Genomic DNA, 21,801 nt, shown 5'->3' on the forward strand with positions numbered 1-21,801 from the left:
TATGGGTCTGGAAAATCTAGCAGGTCCTATCTGCATTGCTGCTTCAACAGAGACAGGCAATGGTTGCCAGAGCAGGGGAGAGGGGAGTAGCTCTCCTTTCCTCTACCTCCCTCAGAGAAACATTAATTCAAAATGTGATATGATAGTATCAATTTTAGAAGGAGCATAATATTTTGGAAAAGCATGTTAATCTCTGACTCAGTTAGCCAAACCTTAAAGAAACTTGGCTCTTTGGACCATAAGAACATTTTCAGATGCTACCATGCATATAGTCATTGATGACAATTATAGAAGCACAGTAAATTGGAGGAATAAAAAGAGCTTCCAAACTTCTACTTAGAGAGTCCAACGTATAAAGTCATAGCAAATGTCTCTCTTTCACTAGACTCTGCTATCTTTTCTTGCATGACAGAACAGAGAATGCAATACCACAAGATGACAGGTTACTATGTAGACACAGACCAAAACTGACTGTACTGCCACAGGCGGAAAAAAAATCTGTAGCTCACATCTTAGCAGTATCACAAAGCTTCAAGGATTGTCATGACCCTGACACTGCACAATGATTTCCTTACAGCTCTTCAGGATACTGGGAAAGGGGAGAAATCAATAGTCAAGTCTTCAAGTCATCATCACAGATCAGGCTCTAGTCCCTTCCTCATGTAACAGTCACTTGCTTATGATTCATCAAGAGCCGAATTCCCTGTGCTCCTGGGAATAAAAATCAATACACTTGTCAATGGAGCTTATTCTCTTGACAGCATTGGTGAACACGGTTATTCGCAATTCTTCTCACAGTTTCATTGTCCCTTGCCTTCCCAATACATTGTTCTTACTTTGTCTCTTATCAAATGAAAAGAGAAAGAGGCTACGTAAATTTCTACGTCTATTCATGTGAACATCTGTGAGAAATAAACTATGTATGTGGTTTCTATCTTTTTCCCTGCTTGGGACCCCACATTTCACTTCCAACCCACTGAGGTTCAGTGCACCTGGCAGAGATGAGTCAGTGCTCAGTGGGGTGGCTTTAAACCTATAAATGATTCAAAGGCAATAAACAAAACAAGAACGCCACCCCTTTCACTGAGAGAAGACTCTGTATTTAGGAGACTATCACCTGAGGCCACAATTTAGGAAATTATTTTCCAATCTTCAAAGAGCGACAATACAGATACAAAATATAATTTTCCTGAATACTAGTGGAAAAATGCCTGCTGTTTTTTCTATTTTGAGTCCACGCTGGTTATCATTAATGGTGCTGTAGGAACTTAATCAAAATGCCACACTGGAAATCCTTACATTGTAAATATAAACAAATAAAACTTTGGAACAAAATAGGATCTTAGTCTAAAAAAGCACATTACAACCCATTTATGTAACATGGATGTTTTGGTGGAGGTACTTTCTACAGTGTGCTCTTAGGGCCTTACTGAACACACTGAGGCACAATAGAGGAAGTAGAGACACCGTGATCTGTTGGAAACTGGTCACCTTTCCTTTTTTGCAAGACGAATTTGGGAGTTATCAGGGTTGAAAAGAATAAATCATCCTAAATGCTTGTAGAGTCAGTGAGATGCACTCCTTGCTCTTCTGAAGGCTGAAGCAAGTCCTAGAAAAGAGAAATAGGGCTTTAGGTAGGACAAAAAGAAGAACCTATTTCCAAAGGTGGTCAGCTCCAGGAAGGAATGAAGCTTCACTGAGACAGCAGCTTTAGGAGGGGCTAGTTCCCAATATCCACCTGCATTTATTTTAAAGCTTCTTATAAAGCCAGATATTTTGTTCAAAGAGCTATGTCTAGAAGCTAAATTAGGAATGAGAATCTCCCAAAGTCATTCTTATTAGCACGTAGAGTGTCCAATGGCAGTTTGGCTTGGAAAAGAGACAGGATACACAGAACACACAACTGTAAGAAAATCTCTGTGATGCTCATTTGTTCATCTATGTATTTATTCATTTATTCAACACATATTTATGGAGCACCTGCTCCAAGCAAGGTACATGGTGAAGATAGAGCCATGAACCCATCAGTATCCTGTCCTCGGGATGCTTAAATTCTAAGAGGTAGAAACAGAGAGCCCCCATACTCACCCAAAAAGTCAATAAAGAAAGAAACTGCTGATTTCAATATGTACTATAAAGAAATTAAACAGGACGTAGAAATAGAAAGTAACAGGGAGGACTTACTTGCGAGTGTTCAAGGAAAGTTTCTCTCTGACATTTAAGGTGACATTTAAGCATTTAAGACCTGAGGCGTGGGAAGGAGCCTGCCATGCAAACACCAGAAAAGACAATTCCAGCCAGAGGAAGGAGCAAGGTCCAATTCCCTGAGGCAGCAGAGCACTAAGCAAAGGCCAGGAGGCCTGGAGAAAGGCTGGAGAAAAGCCAGAACCAGCCCAAAGTGGTAAGACCCCATAAGTCATGTCTATTTTATTTTAAAGCAGTGGAAAGACTTTGAAAGATTTTAAGCAAATAAATTGCATGATCTGATTTATGTTTTCGAAAACTCTCTTTGGCGGCTGTGTAGAAAATGAACTGGAGAGGGTAAGAATCAAAGGATATCATGCTAAGATTCAAAATAAGTTAAAACATGGTCCATGCAATCACGGAGTTCACAGTCTGATGTGAGACAAAGGCAGGTGAATGTACGACTGTAGTGGAAGGTGTGCTGTGGGGCACACATGCACAAGGCACCACAGCCATATGAAGAAAGAACAATTAGCTGTGCTTTCCTGTTGCCTACAAACTAAGCCATTGTAAAATAAGGTCAGATGGATATAGATGGTGTTATCTTGTATAATTCAGACATTTGGTCTTCATGCAAAAAGTACTACAACATGAAATCCACTGAGTATTTTACCAGAAATTGAACACTCTCCATGGGGGGGAGCAGAAGATTTCACGTGTGTTCCCCAACTCACAAAAAGAGCCAGTTTCAATGGTTTGTTTGGAAGTTTTTGGTCTGGAACTCATGTTCTCTTCTGGCAAACTCTAGCATCAAGTTTTCCTGGGTGGAATGAATCCTGAACTGTAATCCTGTACTGTGAGGGATCTTGTAAAACATTCCTGAGTATATGGAAAGAAAGATCTATTCCTCTGCCTTGGCAGGTTGAGGCTAATGAGGACTACCAAAGTTGTTTTCTGTCTTAGGGTGTCAGCAGAGGTGGAGTCTCCCTCAACTCTAAGTTGCTGGGAAGATCTGGGCATCTGAGAAGCAAGTGAGAGAGAGGGACTGTGGTTGGACTAGGAAAAAGATGGGAAATGGGCATTAGAAAGCAAGGATTCCTACTTTCTCCTACACCTTTCCCCCTTCCCTTTCTGTAAGGCAAGCAGACTTTGGAAGCTTCAATATGGTCTGGCACAAAGCAGAGGGCAGGGAAGGGGGCTGATACCCAGGCAGCAGGATGAAGTTTTCCCTTCCTGTCCTTCATCATCTTTACCACCAAGTGCTGGAGACAGAGTGAGAAGTAGGAGCAGATGCAATGTGTAAAGAACCACTGCAGTCCTTGCAGCCTATGCACAAATCCTGCTTTGCCATTTATTCCTTTTTTTAAAAATTTTACTACGTAATATACAGATGTATATATAACATAAAATTTCCCTTTTTCACCATTTTTAAGTGTACAATTCAGTGGTATTAACTACCTTCACAATGTTGTGCTGTCATCATAACCATCCATTTCCATCAACTCAAACAGAAACTCTGTAACTATTAAGCAATAATTCCCCATTCTCCCTCTCTCCAGTTCCTGGACTATTCTCTATGAATTAGTTTACTCCAGATATTTCATATAAGTGGAATCACACAGTAGTTGTTCCTTTATATCTGGCTTATTTCTCTAACGTTATAACCTATGGCAGAACTTCATTTTTTTTCCTTAATTAAAGAACTTGTGGTTTTATAGAGCAATTATACATAAAATATAGAATTCCTCTATTATTAACAACTTGTATTGGGGTGGTACATTTGTCACAATTGAGGAAAGCACACTACTATAATTTTATAGTCCACAATTTGACTTAGGGTTCACTGTGTGTGTTGTGCAGTTCCATGGATTTTTTTAAATTTTTTATTCTAGTACCATATATACAACCTAAAATTTCTCCCTTTTAACCACATTCAAATACATAATTTGGTGCTGTTAATTATGTTCACAATGTAACTGGGCTACCATCACCATCATCCACTACCAAAATTTCATTCCTTTTTTATGGCTGAGTAATATTCCATTGTATAGATATACCACATTTTGTTTATACATTCATCTATTGACGGACACTGCCCCTTACTCTTGTGTGATCTTGAGTTAACATCTTTAACCTTTAATTTCCTTACATTAATGTGAAGATAATACTCCTACTTAGGGATGATTTAAAGATTAAATAGGAGGTGAGCCGGCTTTACATCTACTCTCCTCCCTTTTCCTTACCCAACTTGAGAGTGTGTACTGGCTTCTAGGATTACCTTAGCCCCACAACCAGAAAACAAAATGGCTAAGAAAGGAGAAGCTGTGTGTGCTTCCTGCTGGGTGGGCAGTGGTTGTTTACAAGGGACAAGCAGATTGAAATCAGATACTCCTAAATGGAAGACAGTTCATGCTCAAAACCACAAAGATATGCCCCAAACGCTCCAGTCGTTCTGACAGTAGCATCTGTCATTTCAGTTCCTCCCCACAGTAATTTCTGTGACCTTACCTCTGGCAAAGGATGAACAGATATTCATATCTTTGTAGATTTCTTTTCACCTTGCAACAGCATTTTTTAAACTCCTCACTATTAACGGTTTTTATAAATATAAAAATCCCACTTGTAAGAAACTCCCTCCTTGTACATTTGATTAACTACCAGTCCTTTCAGAGTCGTTATGCTGGTATCTGCTGCAATTTACAAAGAAGCACAGCACACAAATGGAGTCCTGTTAGCTGGAGGAAATTTTCCACCTATAGCACAACCAGACACATATTTTTCTGAAGTTCCCAGGGACCTCAAAGGAGTACCATGGCTCTTTATCCTCAGCTCTGCCAGGATGCATTATCCTCAACTAACTGTTCAATCTCACTTAAGTCATGGTCCAGGCAAAACGCTATCCCCTCTCTCTGGTGGTGACACAGCCTGGTGGAGTCAAGAGGATGGGGCCATGAAATGGACTTCCGAGTTTGAGTCTTGGTGCCACCATTTACAAATGACCATGAGGGAATTACTTAACCTCTGTCTCCTATGTAAAATGAAGACAATATTGGCACCAACTTCAAGTGGGCTGTTGAGAAGAATAAAAAAATACATGTAAAGTGTTTAGACCAGTGCCTTGGCATATAGGAAGCTCTCAGTAAATGTAAGCTATTATTATTAGACAATAAAGTGAAGAGCTTTGCATCCCTGCCCAAAATACGGATGGCTTCATATAGCATAACAAAACACTGTCCATGGTTCCCTCCCTTCCCTCGACCAAAAATCTAAAATAATAAATGGAGTAATAAATGGTATTTATTTTCAATATCTGATTCAAAACAAAAATTTTAAAGTAACCTCTTGTAACCATCACCATTCAAGCACTGTGTGTTTTTCACAGTTGGGAAGGCCCATCTCGAGGCTCTCACCTTCTGCCCTCAGTACTAGAGAAGAGAATGGCAGGCCAAGGTGTCCCGGGAGCACTGCCTCCCTGACTGACAGCTGGTGCTGTCAAGAGTCGTTACCGCTGGTGTGCGCAGACCTTCTGGCAAAGCTGCACGGAACACAGGAGCCGCAGTCTCCTGCCCACCTGTCAACCTCATCCAGAACAGCAGAGAAATTTGCTCTTTTCTCCCTTCAGAGTGTCCAGCAAGCCCCAGTGCCTTCATTAATCCTTGCCTCTTCAATTCCTGCCTGCCCCCTCCCCCTCCCCGAATACATACTCCATGACCAATTCTTCCAAGAAAGGGATTAGCCCCATTAATCTCTGGACAAATGTCAAGGAGTCTGGGGGAGGGCGCACCTTTCAAGTGCCGTGTCCTAAATAGCAAATAAAGCCAGACACACACCGATGCTGCCCTGGCAAGCGAGCTCGCGACACGAGGGTGAGTTGGAGCAGCTGTCAACACAATTGCACCGAGGTCCTCTTAATCTCAGGCTCAGCTTCCGAGAGGCTCACATTCTTGCCAGACTGTCCTGACAGACCAGGCACCAGGCACTCGATCCCTCCTCTCTCCATCTGGGATTTGAATTGTGACAGAGGGAGCTGCGGGATGAGAATCAATTTTAGAGACAAGGATTTCTTTCCTCTGAACTCCCGGGTTTTTGCATTTCAGGCTTCTGTTCTTGTCCTCTCTTTTCTCTGCCCACCTGCCATCCCCAGTTTCAGGGGACAGGCACTACTCCCCTCCAAAGCATGGTTAGAAAAAGGAAAGCCCTAGGTTCAAAGTAAGGAAACTGAAAAGGCAAAAAAGCCACAGGGAAAGGAGGGTGATAGTGGAGGGTGTTCTCAGTATGTATACATAAAACGAGTCATGGTTATTTTCACCCAGAACCTTAGGTTTCATTGGCCTGATCTACAGAATTTTGGGAAAAGTCCTGGGAATGTCTTTGCTCAAATTCTTAGAAGAAAATCATCAATCCATCCAAGGGAGTTACTGTACGTGTAATAATTCTCTGGAATAGAGGTTTCCCAGCCTCTCCTTCTTAAAGTCATTCTAGCATTTTAATTTACAAGGTATTTTCTCATGGTTTTAATCTCTTCCTCCCCCTCTCCCGCTCCCTGTATCTCTCTCTCTCTAGCCAGCAAACCTGGCTTAACCAGCAGGCCATAAACAGCACTTCCACATGCTATGGTCCAATGATTCAGTAATTAATTTCCATAATGATGATCTGGAAGGATTTCCAGAGTTTCCTGGAAGATGCAAGAATTATTCCTACCCTGCTGGTTTCGCATATGTTTTGGGTGTCAGACAGAGTCTGAGTTTCAGTCCTGGTCGTGACACTTACTAGCTGAGTGACCTTGGGCAAGTTACTTAACCTCTCTGCCTGTTACTATTTCCTCACCTGTAATATCAGGATACAAAGTTAATTAAGAAAGATAATAGCTAATGCTCTAATTATGGAATGTGTCCTGTGAACCAGACATTGTGCCAAATGATTTGCCTGAATTATCTTCTTTAACCCTAGCAACAACAGCTGAGTCAATATTAAGAGCATTTTATTATGGTCCAATTTGTTCAATATTAGTGATACATGTATGGCATACAGTGACTATTAGCCAGCATATCTGATTAGCTGAAACACCTTACTTCCTGAGGCAGTCTGCTAAAGGGCCACAATAATTATCTGAAACTCAGTCGGTTCAGGTCTGCTTTTGAATTCAGAATGTTGTTGAACTTTAGAAAGACAATGTGGTCCATATAACAAATATTACATACCAGTCTGGGACAACATCTTGTAAGTGAACACAATATTTCTGTAATAAAACATACAATTATTCTCCCTAAAGAAGATATTAAAAGAGCCTTTGATCACCTCAAAAGATGTTTAGTTGATAAATTAGTTCAGAACAGGAGAAGTTTTGCCAAGAAATGAATTAAAAAAGAGAAAAAAATACTTATATTGTTTGGATTTCAGAATTTCAGATAAGGTATTGTAAACTTCACTACATAAAAACACTAGATAAAGAACCAAGTCCTGGTTCTGACAATAACTACCATGTAACCTTGGGCAAATCATCAAACCTCTCTGAACTCAGTGTCTTCATCTGCAAAATGAACAACTACTACTGCCTCTGGGTTTTGCAGAAGTAGCTGGGATGATCAAATGAGATAGGATTCAAAAAAATGTTTTGAAAAATTAAGTGTTAAGCAAATGAAAGTTCTTTATTATCTTTTCAAAAAATAATTTTGAAGATTACTATCATTTTAATTATGTGCTATTGATTCCCATTTGAAAGGGATAGCATTGCTTACACAGGAAGGGATTTCTACTTACATCTCTTTCTTGCATGCATCATTGGAGTTTCTTATATATCAATAAAGATACAGTAATAACCTGCATATGACTGTACTACTGCAGTATTTCTTTGGTTTAATCTATAAGAATCACCTGCTGAGAATGATGCCAAGCTGCCCTGTCAAATAATTGCAGCCACTGAATACCCAAAACACCTTTTTTGCTTTGCAGAAGCAAGCAGTCCAAGTGTCAGGATGTTCCTTATTTGATATCACAACTTTTGAAAAATTTGTTTATGTCTCCCTTTTTCTGTGTGGTTTGTGGGTAGAGCACTGGCCTGGGAGTCTGATGACTCAGTTGTTCAACCCAGCCTGGCCTCTAACTTTCTACATGATCTAGGACAAGGCACAGCATCTCTTATATGAAGTCCCCAAATCAGCTGAGTGTAGTTAGACTTTGGAGAGCAAGAGAGGAGCTTGATGCTCTTGTGTGGTGTTCCCAAAAGATGATTTTCTTCTTACATGATTCAAACTCTTCTTGCCCCTGACTCAAGTCCCTGACTAGCTGGTGTCTCTTGCTGCTGATGTCAATCCAGAGCTGCTGATGACAGCCCAGCTGTGACATCTGAGTCCAGCTCTGCCAACAGCCAACTGAATGACTCATTTCTGCCTATCTTCTCTTTACCACAAACTCCTCCAAAGCACAGGGCAGGGCCTATGATCTGCTCCCCACTCTGCATCTCTTTACACTCTTTCAGCTTGAGCCGTCTCCATGGCCAAATGATTTGTCTCATTAGCCACGGTTCTACAAAATTAACCTTGAATGTTCTCCAGTGTCCACAGTAACCTTTCTGCCAGGGAGCAATTATAACCATAAGCTATCCTCTTTTGATGTTAACTTCTGGAAACAGCTTCTCTGACTACTGAAATGCAATGCCCTGGATATCTCATAAGAAATAAAACATTCTAAGTCCTCCTTCCCATAGACGGGGAGGATACATCAAGTAACCTTACCTGCATAATACAGTTAGTAATTATTCTAAATAACCAAAAGGCATTCTGTGTTTTAACATCTTGAGATTTATGACATGTATGAAAATGGTATTGTAACTGTAACACAGAGGAAAAAAGCACTGGACCTAGAACCTGAACTTTCCCTGTCCTCAAGGAGGCTGCAATCTAATAGGGTAGACAGATACATAAACCAGATTATTATATTATTATATTTTAAGAATAACATAACATATAGGGGCTATGATAAAGGTATCCACAGGTTTATACTGGAGATATAAGAGTGCTTAACCCATACTGACGTACAAAGAAGGTTTTTTATAGGAGATGACATATTGACATGAACTTACTTAAACTCTCTGGATCTTAGTTTTCTCTTTTTAAAAATGGGACTCAAAATACCTACAGCTAATAGTTATTGTGAATATTTTAACAGGTAACTATAATTTGCCATAAGATTCTTGGCTAAAACACTAGCTGCTGATCTTATATTAATATTGAACCTACTGTTCTTAAAGCAGAAAACCCTATTGATCCAAATGCCCCACCAAGAATCTCTTGGCCTATGCCTCTTCTTACTGTATTGTTTTTCTAATACATGCCAGAGTGTGAACATGAACTGATAATTGCTTTGAGCAGCTTTGCTTCCAGTAACTTGCAGAAAATCAGTTCCCCCACAGGGGAAAGAACAAGCTGTACATCTAAATGAATTCTTCTTTCTTTCCCCCTCCCTCCCCATCACCATTTCTGGAATCTAGGGCTGCAGTATTCTTTTGCCTGGAAGGAATTTTTTTTTAGTGTTCAAAACTTGCAGTGCATGTTCATATGCATAGTGGAAGCCCAATAGATAAAGAACCAAGTTAAAGGTTACTAAGTAAATAAGCTATCTGTTAGAAGTCTGGGGCAAGTTTTTTAGACTAATTCAACAATTTAACAAGTGTTTTCTCCGGATTAGGTGTTGTGAAGGATAACAAAAAATAAGAAATAATTCTGCAATGCAAACTAGAGTTTGCAGTCTAGTTGGAAACATGAGACTCATACAGTCAGAGAAATTAAAGAGAAATAAAATGCAATTTATAATCAAGTACAAAATTATGTGAAACTACACTATGAAAGTTTACAGGAAAACAAATTATTTAGGATGGGATTGGGCAGCAGGAGATGCTCAGGGTATGAAAGATGGGGAGGACATAGATGTGGCGAGGAGCGGGTACTGAGGGTGAGAGAGGACTAATAGAATCAAGGACCCAAAGGTGAGAGAGAACATGCCCTGCCCTCAGGGCAGTGACTGTCATGGCCCGGTATGCTGGTCTGAGAACCATGCTTAAGGCTTGCCTCTGACCCCAGGTGAATCTGAAGTAGATAACTGCCTCACTCCTTGCTTGACCCTGTACAAAATTCCTAACTTAGAAGGATGTTCTAGACATCTATAAATATCTGAAAATTCCTGTGAATTCTTCACTGTTCATTTTGTGATGAGTAAATTCAAGGTGCTCCATTTACTTTACATACCATGATCTCAAGTTGTACCAATGAACTAAGAATCTCTTAGTTGTTATCCTTCTGCCTCAAATGGAAATACAGAACCATACTCTCTAAGCTACTTTGCACTCTTCTCTCTACTCATCAAATGAAAAATGGGCACCAACCAGTTTCCCACAGTAATATGAAAATTCCCCTGCAGGATGAAGAGTTATTTAGATAGATAAAGTCGTGAAGAATCCAAACCTCCAATCATCCTCAGTTGTTCTCTCCCCATTCCTCTCCTACACTACTGAGCAAAACTTTTCAATTATACCTCCACTTCATCTTATATGTCCACCTGTAGCTTCTATTCCACAATTACTTAGTTCAAGTCGTTGTTACTTTTCTTTTTCACTACCTAATTACAACAATACATCCCTACCCTCCATCCAGACCCATCTCCAAGTTCAATCAACAATTTTATGTATTTTCCTAAATATGTGGTCAAATCACCCACAGCCGTGATGTCTTCACATTTGAACCCCCCTCCTATTCCCTTTTCCCCGGATTCTTTAATCTAGCCTTCACCAGTTGGTCCCATCTATCTATTCTTACTATTTAAAAGAAGGACAGATTTCAGAGGCAGTTTATTTGTTCTTTTTTAGAATGCCAACTTCATCACAAGAGAGTCTCTACAAGTAAATCAGTGTTGCCCTAATAGTAACATTCCTTCAGTATTTTCAGAACACAAACATTTTAGCCTATGATTTATTCTTACCAGAAGAGTCTAAAAATTAAGCATAAAATTATAGCAAAGGCCAAAATCTTTTATATTATGTGAGATTTAGCAATAATATAAGAGTATCCCTGTTCTGATTCTAAGTAAATTCAAGGAAAGGAATAAAGATCTTAATTTTCTGAAAACTTAAATAATGGAAATTCATTATTTGGCCAGAATGGGTGGCCAAACTTGGTGGCTCAATGGATTTGTGGAGGATTTGCCAAAGGACCAAGCTTTAGTGGACATAGAAAAGGGCGTCTCTCTGATCTGCTGATTGAGAGCTTAATAATTGTCTTTCAAGAGAATGTAAGATGTTGCCCCTCCATCTCATCCTGTAGTAGATCATTAATCCAGTTGAACTAGGACGGGACTGTGGTAAAACCCGTCATGATTCTAATGATCCAAGAGGGATCTCCCCTATGTAAGGTTTCCCTTTTCCATGGAGTTATAAAGGCACCATAGCAAAATGGTAGAATAGCATAAAAAGTATGAGCTTAGAAATATGTATGAGCTTAGAAGTGAGGGGAATTTGATTTAATTAGTAGATTTCCGATGTTGGGGCAAGTTATTTAGCCCATATGGTCCTGTTTCCTCATCTATTAAGAAAAATGAGTATAACAATACTAAACACTATCAGAGTCTTAACAAGCAAATAAATTAATTCAAATATTTTTAATAGAGGGAACTGGTCACACAGGTGGTGGAGACTGTGAACCAATAGCACTCGGGGTAATCCAGAGATTAGCAAGAGCAGGAAGGCATGACTAATTGGAGCCTAAGGGTGGCGCCACCTAGTGGAAGCCGGAGTCATAGCATGCCAGTCGCGTGAGAGCCGGAGCCATAGAAGAGATGCAGCCAGGGCAGAGAGGGATGGGAGAAATGCCCTGGCTTCTCTCTCCACCCTGCAGTCTCCAGCAATGCCTCCTAATGCCCAAATGCAGCAAGAAACCAGGGTGCAGGAGAGGCTAAGAAACAAAGCTAAAGAAGTCAGTTTCCCACAATGAAAAACAGAGCAGAGGAAGGGCAAACAAGAGATGGAAGGAGAAACAGGCCCAAGACCTGCCCAAGACTCCATCCATGTAATTACTGTGAGGATTAAATGAGGCATCATATAAAAGCATCCATCACAAGGCCTAATACACAGTACGCTTTCAATAAATTTGTTGAATAATACACCCCATCCACACGGAGAGCATGATGACTCACATTATTACCAAATCTGCAGGTACAAAGTAAGGTTGGTTGTTATTTTTATTTTCAGAAATAGAAGGAAAAAAACCTTTAGCAAAAATGCATTGCCACCTGCCAGAGGAGAAGCTGCAGGTGGTATTTCTGATTTTCACAGAAGCAACTCAGTTAAATTAATTACTTGTCTATTAAATTCTTAGGCTGGCAGCTCTTGTTTTTATATGATCACTTCACACAGAAACCAATTAAATCAGAACAAACGACTAGCTTATCTCTGAAGTTGCTGCCAGCTCTATCACCCTAAGACTGATTGCATAAATGATAAAATGCTAAAAGGATTTAGGTGAATTCTGCCTTTAGTCAATTCCAATTTTCACCTGAGCTGTAGCAAGAATATACTCTTTCCAAAAAATCTCAAATGCATATCGGGCAAAGGAGAAGGTATTTTAATTCTCTTAGCTTTCAAAGAGGACTTTTCCAAGATGATTTTCCTGAGAAATACATTTTTTCCATAACATAAATAGACATTGCAGAGATCTACAGTTTGTTATAGGTTTTCTTACTGATGATGTATTTACATGTTCTGAATATGATTCTTATTCATTAACTGATTGGAGGATATCTGATGAACAGTGACGTTCTCCATCATATAGGATAAAAATATTAGGTCACATTTATATGGCACTTATAACTAGTGTCTGTATTGTTCTAAACATTTTACATATATAAATTCATTTAATATTCCCAACATATTTATGAAGTAGCTACTATTTTATCTCTCATTTTACAGATAAGAAAACTGAGGCACAGAGAGGTTAAGCAACTTGCTTATGGTCACAAAGCTTGTAAATAGTACAGCTGGGATTCAACCCTGGCAATCTGACTCCAGAATCCATGCTTTTAACCATGGTGCTATGCTAAGGAGCAAAAGAAGGATATATGCATGTTCTAAACAACCTAGACCCCTCTCACTTTTTTTAGAATGCGTTTCATGACTGGCTCCCCAAACCCCTACTCCTTCGATCTTAACTTGCCCATGAAACTGTCTCTATCTCTCTGCTCCAGCTACATATGGTCTGCATCTGTTTCTCATTCTCAGCAAGCTCCCTCCTGCCACAGGGCCTTTGCATGGGCTGTTCCCTCTGCCTGGAATTCATTTCTCTTCTTATTCACCCAGTTAAGCAATCCCATCCCTCAGATCTCTGAACAAACTCTCCCTGACTATGTTAAATCCTGATTATAGACTCTCTTTCTTAGCCCTCATTAGACTCAGTTTACACGATTTTTGCCTGACTAGCTTCCTTTTATATCCCCAGTCTCAACATAATGCGTGCTCAAAAAACACATCTTGACTATTAAGTACTTACAGACTGATTGATGAACTAATTAACATTAGTCTCCGCCTGGACTATAAGCTCCGTGAAGGAGAAAACTGTGTGTGTTTGTGCTTCTGTTGTTTCTCCAGCACTCAATTAAATGCCTGACAAATAGATGAGATCTGCTGAGCAAAGTTGTAAACAAGAGCACAGTTTTGTTATCTGTATGACAAACAAGTATTGAAATTTCCCACAAAACTTTTTTTTTAAATAAACCTCCAATTCTTCTAGTTTCCAAATAAGAACTCCAATATGACCAGAAGTCAGGAATTTCACCACTCTCCCCATGTGGTGCTCAAATGTGATGGAGCGTGCAGACTTCCAACATCAGCTATAGCCTCTGTGCCTCGCCCATTTCCTCTGCAGGGGGGCCACCCCCTAGCAGGAGCCCCCGAGATCACATTGAGGCCATGGATTTGCTTCCTCCAACCCAGTCCTCTGAACTACCCATGACCATCCCTCACCACTCTGACGGCCACTTTGAACTAGAGATACTTCTCTAACAACTACAATCCTGGAAAATAGAAAAGCGATCATCAAAAAGGGCAGTAACATTCCCCAGACAATTTCTGACAAGTTACTCTTCTTAAGTGAAGAGAATGATAAACAAGCCTCTCACTTTCTCTTATGGTTCATGGAATGGTTTTCTATAACTTTGCAGCCTGTCACCATTGTCACAGTTCCTTGGGAAAGCTGTAACCACCTGCTGTCACGGGACCCAACCTTTCTGCTATCAAACCTTTCTCTTTCCCTCAATCTGCAGGATACAACCGTCTGCCTTCCCCATATCAGCAGGAGGCAGAACTTGGTTGCTGGAAGTTACTCCAGGTGTGAAAACAGCCCTGACCTCTCACCCAAGGGAAGCACAGGGCTTGGAACTTCAGCATTTCAGTTTGGAAAGGATACTGACCTCTGGCCTCGGAAGCAGGCAGCTGCCTCGACCCCACTGCCAGAGCCGGTCATTAGGACAGATTCTTGCCATCCCCTCTCTTCTTTGAGCAAAACCACCCTTAGCCACAGCTACAAAGACATAGAGGTTGCTGGCAAGAGCTAGAATCCAGTCTTTGTACCAACGTCAGAGGCTTTAAAGGGCCTGGCCTGGGCATTTTAACGCCTTTTCAATCTTTCCCTGCATTCTCTGGCCAGCAATTCCTCAGGGCAAAACAAACAAGAAATTTTCAACTGCTTTCCTCTTGAGCAATTTCCTTTGCCATATTTCTAATACACCTCATTCTGGGAGCTTCAGCGTAGTGATGAGTTCCGTATCAGTCTGACTATGTTGCCATTCCAATAACTCCAAAACTCAGTGGCTTCAACCAAAACATTACTTCTTACTCACTCTACAGGTCCATAGAGGATCATAAGAAGAGTCCATCAGGGACCCAGGCTAACAGAGCAGCCATTCACCATGCTAGTGGGATAGGAAGGCATTGCAGGGCCCATGTTAGATTCTTAAATCCTCCACCCAGGAGGGACATGCTTCTCTTCCCCACAAACTTCATTGTACAAAGCAGTCACAAGGCCATACCTAATTCATTGAGATGGTGGGAAACACAATCCTATCACATGCCTGGAATAAGAAAGAGATGTAAAGCATCCTCATGAATACCACAACATCTTTCAGACCTCTCTCTAGCTTCTCTCTAGGTTTTGCATGAATCTTCCCATAATTTCCAAAATTCATGTCAGTTATAATTTACTTAAATTGTTCATATCCTCTGAGGGAAACAAAACCTGGTCCCACCATGACTGGACATCTCCAGTGTTTTGCCATGTGAGTGTCTTGTTGTCATTCAGAGAGAGTGAAAGCAAAGCACAGGCTTCCACTCAGCTCTATTGTTGAGCCAGGTGAGCCCCCATGACCTCCTCAATTCTGTCCTGTCCTTGAGCCCAGAAGTCAGAGAAGCCCACAAGCATAAAAAGCCATGTCACTACATGCTTTATTTGGGGAAGTGAAAATACAACCTTACCCTCAGAGGAGATAAAGCTTTAAAAGGAAATAAACCTGTCTTTGAGATTTATTCATTCAGACTTTCTGGCCTCAGAAGACCCTGAGAAGCTACAACAGATTTTAGAGGTGCTAGAGACACCATAAATCCACACAGATGACCTTCACCCACTGACACTCTGAGTTCAAGTACAGGGCCCCCAGCAAGAACCCCAGGATCATTCTTTGAGTCCCCAAAACATCCCTGTCAGAAGAGAGCCTCCCATCTGGGCACTGAGGAGACCAGGGCATGTTTAAATGGTAGTTACGTCCAAGTCATTCCTCAGCATTCACTAAAATGTGAGGACTTCTCAGAGCTGGAGCAGCATGCTAAACGTACAGCATAGAAGTTAGTGGAATACATGCACGAGGACCCCAAGGTATACACACCCAAATGCAAATAACAAAACCTTCATTCACTGTCCTCTGTAACTGATTGTGTGCTTGGTAGCAATACAGCCAATGTGAGGAAAGCTCACACATCATCATGCCTTATGTCTACATCCAGTATATCCAAGTACTGATAGGCAGAGAAATACTGGCCCTGTTTTGAGTTACTTGTTAATGATAGCTTTGGGAAGATTTTCAAGCATCTATGGCAGATTGAGCAAAATGTTATAACCATTAGCTAAAACAGAAAAAGAACATTATAAAGTATAAAATCTAGTCTTCAATGTTGACAAAATAGCAGCTCCAAAAGTATGAGTCAGCACATGAGCATATTCAGCAACTCTATTTCTTCAATTTTTATTGCGGTTGCTTACATTTTATTATTAATCAGATTGCAAAAAGAAACAGCTCAGTCTCCAGTTTTTAAGTCAACTATTATTTGAGGCTAACATATGCATTAACAAACTCTTAGAGAAAGACTCATATTTAAGTAAATCAACAAGAACAAAATTATTCATCAGTGCAATGACTGGGGTTCAAATTCTTGGAAAGACTAAACCAAAGGACTTAAAAACTAGCAAAATTGAATTGTTTCATCCTGGAGGTCTACAAATCAAGAGGCAGTAACTTAGTGGTAAGAATTTGGATTTTTTTTTTTTTTTTCATTTTTATTGAGATTGTTCAGATACCATACAATTATCCAAAGATCCAAAGTGTACAATCACTTGCCCCTGGGTACCCTCATACAGCTGTGCATCCATCACACTTAATTTTTGTTCAATTTTTAGAAACTTTTCATTACCCCAGACAAGAAGTAAAGTGAAAGATGAAAAAAGAAAAAAAGAAAAGGAAACTCTAAACCTCCCCTATCCCTAACCAACCCCCCTCAATTGTTGACTCCTAGTATTGATATAGTACGTTTGTTACTGTTTATGAAAAAATGTTGAAATACTACTAACTGTAGTATATAGTTTGTAATAGGTATATAGTTCTTCCCTATATGCCCCTCTATTATTAACTTCTCATTGTATTGTCATACATTTGTTCTGGTTCATGAAGTGATTTCTAGTATTTGTACAGTTGATCATGGACATTGCCCACCATAGGATTCAGTTTTATACATTTCCATCTTTTGACCTCCAGCTTTCCTTCTGGTGACATATATGACTCTGAGCTTCCCCTTTCCACCTCATTCACACACCATTTGGTGCTGTTAGTTATTCTCACATCTTGCTACCAACACCCCTGTTCATTTCCAAACATTTAAGTTCATCCTAAGTGAACATTCTGCTCATGCTAAGCAAGAGCATCTACATTTCTTCCACAAGGCAGGAGGGAGAGTCCAAGAAGGTAGAGAGGCAAAAGAAAGAGGAAACAAAAAAAATGACAGCTAGGAAGCAGCAAAAGGAAAAATAACCTTACATCAAAGTAGAGTAAAGAATCAGACAATACCACCAATGTCAAGTGTCTAACATGCCTCCCCTATTCCCCCCTCTTATCTGCATTCACCTTGGTATATCACCTTTGTTACATTAAAGGAAGCATAATACAATGATTCTATTAGTTACAGTCTCTAGTTTATGCTGATTGCATCCCTCCCCCAATGCCTCCCCATTTTTAACACCTTGCAAGGTTGACATTTGCTTGCTCTCCCTCGTAAAAGAACATATTTGTACATTTTATCACAATTGTTGAATACTCTAGATTTCACCAAGTTACACAGTCCCAGTCGTTATCTTTCCTCCTTTCTTGTGGTGTCTCACATGCTCCCCATCTTTCTCTCTCAACCGTATTCATAGTTACCTTTGTTCAGTGTACTTACATTGTTGTGCTACCATCTCCCCAAATTGTGTTCCAAACCACGCACTCCTGTCTTCTATCACCCTGTAGTGCTCCCTTTAGTATTTCCTGTAGGGCAGCTGTCTTGTTCACAAAGTCTCTCATTGTCTGTTTGTCAGAAAATATTTTGAGCTCTCCCTCATATTTGAAGGACAGCTTTGCTGGATACAGGATTCTTGGTTGGTGGTTTTTCTCTTTCAGTATCTTAAATATATCACACCACTTCCTTCTTGCCTCCATGGTTTCTGCCGAGAGATCCGCACATAGTCTTATTAAGCTTCCTTTGTATGTAATGGATTGCTTTTCTCTTGCTGCTTTCAGGATTCTCTCTTTGTCTTTGACATTTGATAATCTGATTATTAAGTGTCTTGGCGTAGGCCTATTCATATCTCTTCTGTTTGGAGTACGCTGCGCTTCTTGGATCTGTAATTTTATGTCTTTCATAAGAGATGGGAAATTTTCATTAATTATTTCCTCTATTATTGCTTCTGCCCCCTTTCCCTTCTCTTCTCCTTCTGGGACACCAATGATACGTACATTCTTGTACTTTGTTTCATCCTTGAGTTCCCGGAGATGTTGCTCATATTTTTTCATTCTTTTCTCCATCTGCTCCTTTGCGTGCAGGCTTTCAGGTGTTTTGTTCTCCAGTTCCTGAGTATTTTCTTCTGCCTCTTGAGATCTGCTGTTGTATGTTTCCATTGTGTCTTTCATCTCTTGTGTTGTGCCTTTCATTTCCATAGATTCTACTAGTAGGTTTTTGAACTTTTGATTTCTGCCGTATACATGTCCAGTGCTTCCTTTACAGCCTCTATCTCTTTTGCAATATCTTCTCTAAACTTTTTGAATTGATTTAGCATTAGTTGTTTAAATTCCTGTATCTCAGTTGAAGTGTACGTTTGTTCCTTTGACTGGGCCATAACTTTGTTTTTCTTAGTGTAGGTTGTAATCCTCTGTTGTCTAGGCATGGTTTCCTTGGTTATCCAAATCAGGTTTTCCCAGACCAGAACAGGCTCAGGTCCCAGAGGGAAGAAATATTTAGTATCTGGTTTCCCTGCGGGTGTGTCTTAGAAAATTGCTCCACCCTTTGATGCCTCGGGTCACTGTGCTTTTCTGCCCAGCAGGTGACGCCTGTTAGCCTATAATTCTTGACTGGTGTGAGGAGGTATGGCCGTGTTCCCCCAGGCTCTGGGGTCTGGTTCTGAATGGAAAGGGCCCCACCCCTTTCCTCCTAGAGAAGACAGACCCCTCAGGTGGAGGTCATTAGCATTTCAATGGTCTCGCTCTCTGCTTGTGGTGTCTCCACCCTTCCCAGAGTCACAGCCCTGGAAACTGAAAATGACTGGGGCTTTCTCCACTGAGCCAAAAAAGAAACAGATAGTCCCCTTCAGACCCAGTCCAAGGCAACCTCCAGCTCTCCCAGGTCAGTCGTCACCCAAAGCCTCTGTCTGTTTTTTGGGGCTGCGTACCTGTAGTGAGCAGTTCACACTCACTACTTAAAACCCCAGTTGGAGCTCAGCTGAGCTGTATTCGCTTGCTGGGAGAGAGCTTCTCTGTGGCACCACGCGGCTCTGCAGCTCGGGCTATGGGGGAGGCGGTCTCCCGACCTGGTTCCGCAGGTTTTACTTACAGATTTTATGCCATGTTCTCGGGCATTCCTCCCAATTCAGGTTGGTGTATGATGAATGGATGGTCTCGTTTGTCCCCCCGCAGTTATTCTGGCTTATTTACTAGTTGTTTCTGGTTTTTTGTAGTTGTTCCAGGGGGACTACTTAGCTTCCACTCCTCTCTATGCTGCCATCTTGCCCGAGTCTCCAGAACTTGGATTTTGAAGTCACAGATCTAGGTTTAAATTCTAGCTGTGCCATTTACTAGTCATAAGATAATGATGACCAAGTCATATGGCCATGAGAAGCCTCAATTTCTTTACCAGCAGAATGAGGAAAATGACACCTACTTCCTACAGTTGATGTGAGAATTAAACAAGATATGCCATTTAGCAGAATGTCTGGTACATAGCAAGTGCTCAGCAAAGGCTGTTATCAATGATAGTATTCCACAGAAATAAAGGGAAGGAAATTCCTTGACTAAAATCTCAATTGTATCTTGTAAATTGCCTTGGTGTCCCAAGATGCAGAAAGACAATGCAAATCTGACTGACATTTTGGTTTCCAAACCCCCAAAGGCATAATTTTCTGGCTTCACAGTCTATTCACCCGGAGATCTGGGGTGACAGATAGCAACAATTTGGATTTGGCATCTCTCTTGATGTGAATGGAAAGGAAGGGGTTTTTGTTTGTAGGGATTATTCTGCTTGAATTCCAAGGAGAATCAGTGAATCCATTGCTAATAAAGCTGTATCTTGGGCCTCCAGGCTCCCTGGCTAGAGAACGGGTATTGGAGTTTAAGACTAGGGACCATAATGTTCCTTGACGAAACAGATCAATGACAAGAGTAAAACTCAGAAGAGATCAAGTGTTTTGTGTGGCCTCTTCTCCTGACTCAGCCATTGTTGCTGATGTTTTGAAAACTGGAAGACTGGCATTCAGACCTTGATTTTCAGTGTCTTCTCCCCCTTTTAACCAATGGTGTCACTATAGCACGTTATTTCAGCTAGCCCAGTAGCCTGAGACGTCCTCCCAAGTTGATCATTAGGAAGTAACTCTAAACCATTGGTTCTTAGCCTTGTCTGCAAATTATAATCATCCAGGGAGCTTTTAAATGTCCTGATGCCCAGGCCCTCCCCCAGACCAATTGAATCTAATTCTCTGGGGAAAGAACCCATGGCCATCGGGATACTATAAAACTCCCCAGACAATGACAATGTGCAGCTGATGAAAACCACTGTGGAACTAAACAACAGATATCCCTATGTCTAACAATACATTGAAAAAAAATAGACAAAGAAGTAAGCCTAAAGTGAGATTGATAATCAGTTAATCCTAAAGATTTACCTGATAAATTTACAAAATAGATATTGTTGGCAATCAAGTTGATGTGTGTGTACACACACACACACACACAGCAAAATCTTCCACCTGCCCCAATATGCTAATTTCCAGCTGGGAGAGGAGTATTTCCATCCCACTCCTTTCAGGTAATTTACTGTCTGCCCCATCTTGCACCATACACAAGATGGTTTTAGGAGATTAAGTAACTCCTCACAAAAGAGATGGCAATCACTGAGATACAGAAAATTAGGTAGGGAGGAAATTTTCTCCTTACATACACAATGAAAGTGGATGAGGGGCAGAATGGCCAGGAATCGGGCAGTCCCTAAATCTTATGCTGAATGTTGCACCAGAGCAGAGAGGAAAATAGAAGAGATAACCTCACCTTCCATATTTGCCATTGAAGCCCCCAAACAGGCAACAGGCATCTTAGGAAATAAGAGGAGATAGATTTTGATCTAATCTTCTATTTTGAGGACTCCTACTTGATAAAGTTTGGATTAATTCCTAGTTTCACTTTTCAACTTTCAGACTCAATAAGAATACTAAGAGCTATAAATCTCTTACACTGTTAATCCTGAAACACAGAGAATCACGTATAACTCCTGACTTCTCTCCTGCTCTAGCACAGGAGCTAAGACTATGGATTTGCCTCGCACCTCCCTTCAAACCAGTTTGTTCGCATAGTTTGGCTGGCTGAAAAACGTCTTTGTGTTTTCTCTGGCCCATTTCTTGGCAACAGAATCTCCTGCTGTGGCTGGAGTTGAGAACTGTAAGGCAGAGAGAGCCTTTGTACACGGAAGCAAAGACTTCCGGTTGCTAGGACTCAGGGTGGAGGCACCTGCTTCAAAAGTGGCAATGAAAGTTAGGAAGGGACAGACAAGTGTGGGGACAGAGAAGGAGACAGGATAGG

At 40.8% G+C, this 21,801-nt stretch overlaps 1 protein-coding gene across 1 annotated transcript in view; it reads right to left on the reverse strand.

Moving 5' to 3' along the window:
• Positions 1 to 1,416: 1,416 nt before the first annotated feature.
• LOC119530328 overlaps positions 1,417 to 21,801 on the reverse strand; it is a 344,232-nt gene continuing 323,847 nt past the window's right edge. The window contains exon 5 of the mRNA XM_037831448.1: positions 1,417 to 1,609. Coding sequence (XP_037687376.1) covers positions 1,550 to 1,609 — 60 coding nt within the window. The 3' untranslated portion in view covers positions 1,417 to 1,549. The remainder of the gene's footprint in view (positions 1,610 to 21,801) is intronic.

The sequence above is a fragment of the Choloepus didactylus genome, chromosome 3, assembly GCF_015220235.1.
Source record: "Choloepus didactylus isolate mChoDid1 chromosome 3, mChoDid1.pri, whole genome shotgun sequence".
NCBI classification, from domain to species: domain Eukaryota; kingdom Metazoa; phylum Chordata; class Mammalia; order Pilosa; family Megalonychidae; genus Choloepus; species Choloepus didactylus.